Source organism: Triticum dicoccoides, chromosome 7B (genome assembly GCF_002162155.2).
Source record: "Triticum dicoccoides isolate Atlit2015 ecotype Zavitan chromosome 7B, WEW_v2.0, whole genome shotgun sequence".
In the NCBI taxonomy this organism is placed as follows: Eukaryota; Viridiplantae; Streptophyta; class Magnoliopsida; order Poales; family Poaceae; genus Triticum; species Triticum dicoccoides.
In genome coordinates this window covers 657,636,627-657,639,892 of record NC_041393.1, presented here as the reverse complement: position 1 = coordinate 657,639,892, position 3,266 = coordinate 657,636,627, and the positions used below count along the sequence as shown (strand labels likewise).

At 51.2% G+C, this 3,266-nt stretch overlaps 1 protein-coding gene across 1 annotated transcript; it reads right to left on the bottom strand.

Annotated features, from left to right (window-relative positions):
- Nucleotides 1-280: 280 nt before the first annotated feature.
- LOC119340613 (peroxidase 2-like) lies at nt 281-1,865 on the bottom strand. Its single transcript, XM_037612533.1, has 2 exons — nt 1,578-1,865; nt 281-1,311 (listed from the first exon to the last, which is right to left on the bottom strand). The coding sequence occupies exons 1-2, from the start codon at nt 1,794-1,796 to the stop codon at nt 493-495; spliced, it is 1,038 nt and encodes a 345-aa protein (XP_037468430.1). The 5' UTR covers nt 1,797-1,865; the 3' UTR covers nt 281-492.
- Nucleotides 1,866-3,266: the final 1,401 nt, after the last annotated feature.

Genomic DNA, 3,266 nt, shown 5'->3' with positions numbered 1-3,266 from the left:
CAAAATAGCATGACGGACCAAAAATACCTATTTATTTTATTAGTAGGTATAGAAGGTATAGATGTAGATGGGGCCATGGCCCATCTATAATTCAATAGTATGAACTTTGATTAAGCCAAATAAACCAGTCATCATCTGGTTGGTAGGATTTCTCGGGTAGGTGCATGCTCGCTCATGTGAGCTTTGAGTTCACGGTCTACCCTTTATGCTTGTAGCGTCACGACTCACCAACCACGTTGATATCTATAATCATTTGTAATACATTTTTCTTGAAAGGTCATTTGTAATACATTGTCATTTGCCAGGACCTTAATTTTATTAATTACCGTGATACATATATGTTGTCGTAAATAAAATACACAACCAATGGGAATCAAAAGAATGGATTGAACCAGAAAAAACACATGATTATTGAAGAAATCTGCACACCGCCAGGGGCAAAGTTTCTTCAGTTTGTTGGATCGACCTTGTTCACGCATGCATACGACTTGTTTAGTAGAGAGGGTGGGTGGCGATGCTGCACTTCTTCCTGATGCCGCCCTTGCTCCCGGCGGGCATGGACAGCTTGCTGAGCTTGAGCAGGGAGTCGGCGAAGTCCCCGTCCCAGAGCGTGGCATTGTCAGCGTACTCGTGGACGTGGCCCCTGGCTTCGGTGTGGGTCATGAGCTGCCAGTCGGAGTTGAAGCTGACGATCCTGGCAAGGTTGTTGTGGTAGAAGGTGTTGTCGAGGAAGTCGCTGATCTTGCGCACCCGGCTGGTGAACCCGGGCATGAACCTGGCGACGGTCTCGTAGTCCTCGTCGCGGACGTTGTTGACGACGGCCGGGTTGGTGCCCTGGTGGCACTTGTGGTTGAGCAGGTTGCGGTAGGCCGGGTTGATCTGCTCCGGGGGCGCGGTGAGGCGGCCGGTGAAGGAGGAGCAGTGGCCGACGCCGATGGAGTGCGCGCCGGACAGGATGACGAGCTCCTCCACGTCGAAGTCCTTGCGTGCGAAGTTGTCGATGAGCTGCTGCACGGTGAAGGTGGAGTCCGGGAGCTCCGCCTGGGCCTCGGCGGCCGAGGAGACCAGGCCGTCGAGGCGCCCGGCGGGGACGTCGAAGTGGATGTTCCCGTTGCTGAGGGCGTGGGCCGCGTCCCGGGCCGCGTAGATGAGGATGTCGGAGCAGGACACCACGCCGGGGCACCTGTCCTCCACGGCCGCCTTGATCTCCTCCAGGAGGTCGAAGGCCGCCAGCCCGATGTTCACCGGCGCCTCCTTCTCCGGGTGAGGGTTCTCGGGGGACGCGTCAAGGAGGACGGAGGCATCGCAACCCTGCATGCATGCATGTCATCGTTATATTATGCAATATGGACCTAACTATCCAGTGAAGGTCATATTTTTAGTCGTGGCAAAATGAACATTTCTCACGACATTTTTGTTCGCGAGTATGACAAGTTCAGTTGGCGAGCATTGCTAATCCGTCTCGGTTCATTTTTGCCAGGAACTTGGCGTGCTTGTAAACTAAATTTGCGCTCCGCACGTTAATTTTATTGACACGTATGTCGACCACATAAGCTCCATGCACGAAATGTACGTACCCTGACGAAGCAATCGTGGAAGAGGAGGCGGACGAGGGCGGCACCGGCGCGGCGGTTGGTCTTGAGCGCCCTCCTGACATGCCACTGGACGACGTTCTCCACGCCCCTGCACTTCTTGTCGTAGTACCCGACCACCAGCTCGCCGGCATCCGCCGGCGCGGCGAGGAGCGCGACCTGGACGGCCACCAGGGCACACAGGAGAACCACTGCGAGCCTCATGTTTCCTGGACTACCGAAGCTAGAGAAGCTTTGGCTAGGCTTAGCTTAGGTAGTTGCTTCGTGAGATGGTGTGGTGCTGGGCTCAAGGTTCGACGGGGGGTATATAACGGCGGCTTCGGCTAGTTTTCTAACGGTTGATGCGTGGTTTTCCGCACCTATTTTTATTCGAAGGAACGTTTCATATGCATGATTGAGCACAGCACCGAGCCACCGATAATGAGAGCCCAACAGGAATGTACCAACGATTGTTATTTCATTCTGGTAAACCATGTACTACCAGCGACTTTGAAAATGTGATCCTGTGGGTATATAAATAATACTATCTGCACGGGGTATTGCTGATCTGGTTACACGAAGATGCAATATATACATATCAGTACACTACACACCAGAACACCACTTGACCACTACACATCGATGATGGATCCAATTATCGATAATGCCTGCAACCATCCAAACACGAATGATCTGTCTCGAACCTTCCCTTCTGTATGCATGTGGAAATGATATATAGGAATATATACCGACCCTTCGGATATTATCGATTGATTTGAACGGTACATTTCATCATATATCAGACACTGAACAAGACAAGGCTACTAATAAGAACCAGAGCGGAAGCTATCAAGGGAGTGTTGCAACGTCGCGATCATGCATGCGTAAAGAACAAAGGGGTCGAAAAGGTAATCACGGAGAGTGTCGGCTAGGCCGTCGTCCTACTCCTACCCAACCGATCCCCATGTAGGTACTTTGACTCGCGAGAATCCCGTTTATCCTCTTAACAATAACAAAGAACACACATGCATGCACACGCGGCAACCTCCGTCTTCTCATCAACAATCCCCGCACTGTGCCACACGTTTGTTCTCGCCGCTCACGCGACGTAAACCACTTGTTTTACAACGTTCAACCAACCTCGCCGTGCATATGATATGGCACAGGAAACGAGGGAATAAACAAGCTGCCACATGCGCCGGATATATGTGCCGATCGTGCGCACCTACCACATGCCCGCCACCCTACAAGTCTTCGACCGAGGAGACGAAACCAGAGCCTTCTTGCCCTACTTTATTTCAGTTCCAGCTAGGAGACGAGAAATGTATCCGGGTTGAAGAGAACTGGCTTGTGCAAGGAACACGCAACTTGCCAACTTCCATGTACTATTCGCTAGCTGTTCCCGTAAGCGCACATGCCAGCACGTACGTTAACCTTCTTTCTTCCTACACAACCCTACTTTCCCGTGTTAGTTATACATATGGATCATGGGGAGTGTGGTAGCCACTCGCTGTTATTCCAGTTCCACCTATCCACGCTCTCACTTCAGATTTTTTTTTTCTGTCTCGGATCCATGTGAGATTCTTGAGAAACAAGGAAACTCTTAACAGGATGATGTTACAGCGCGTGGCACGTAGTTTTTTCCCTTGACGTGATGGAGCACAAGTAGTTGAAGCAACAACTGTCATACTGATT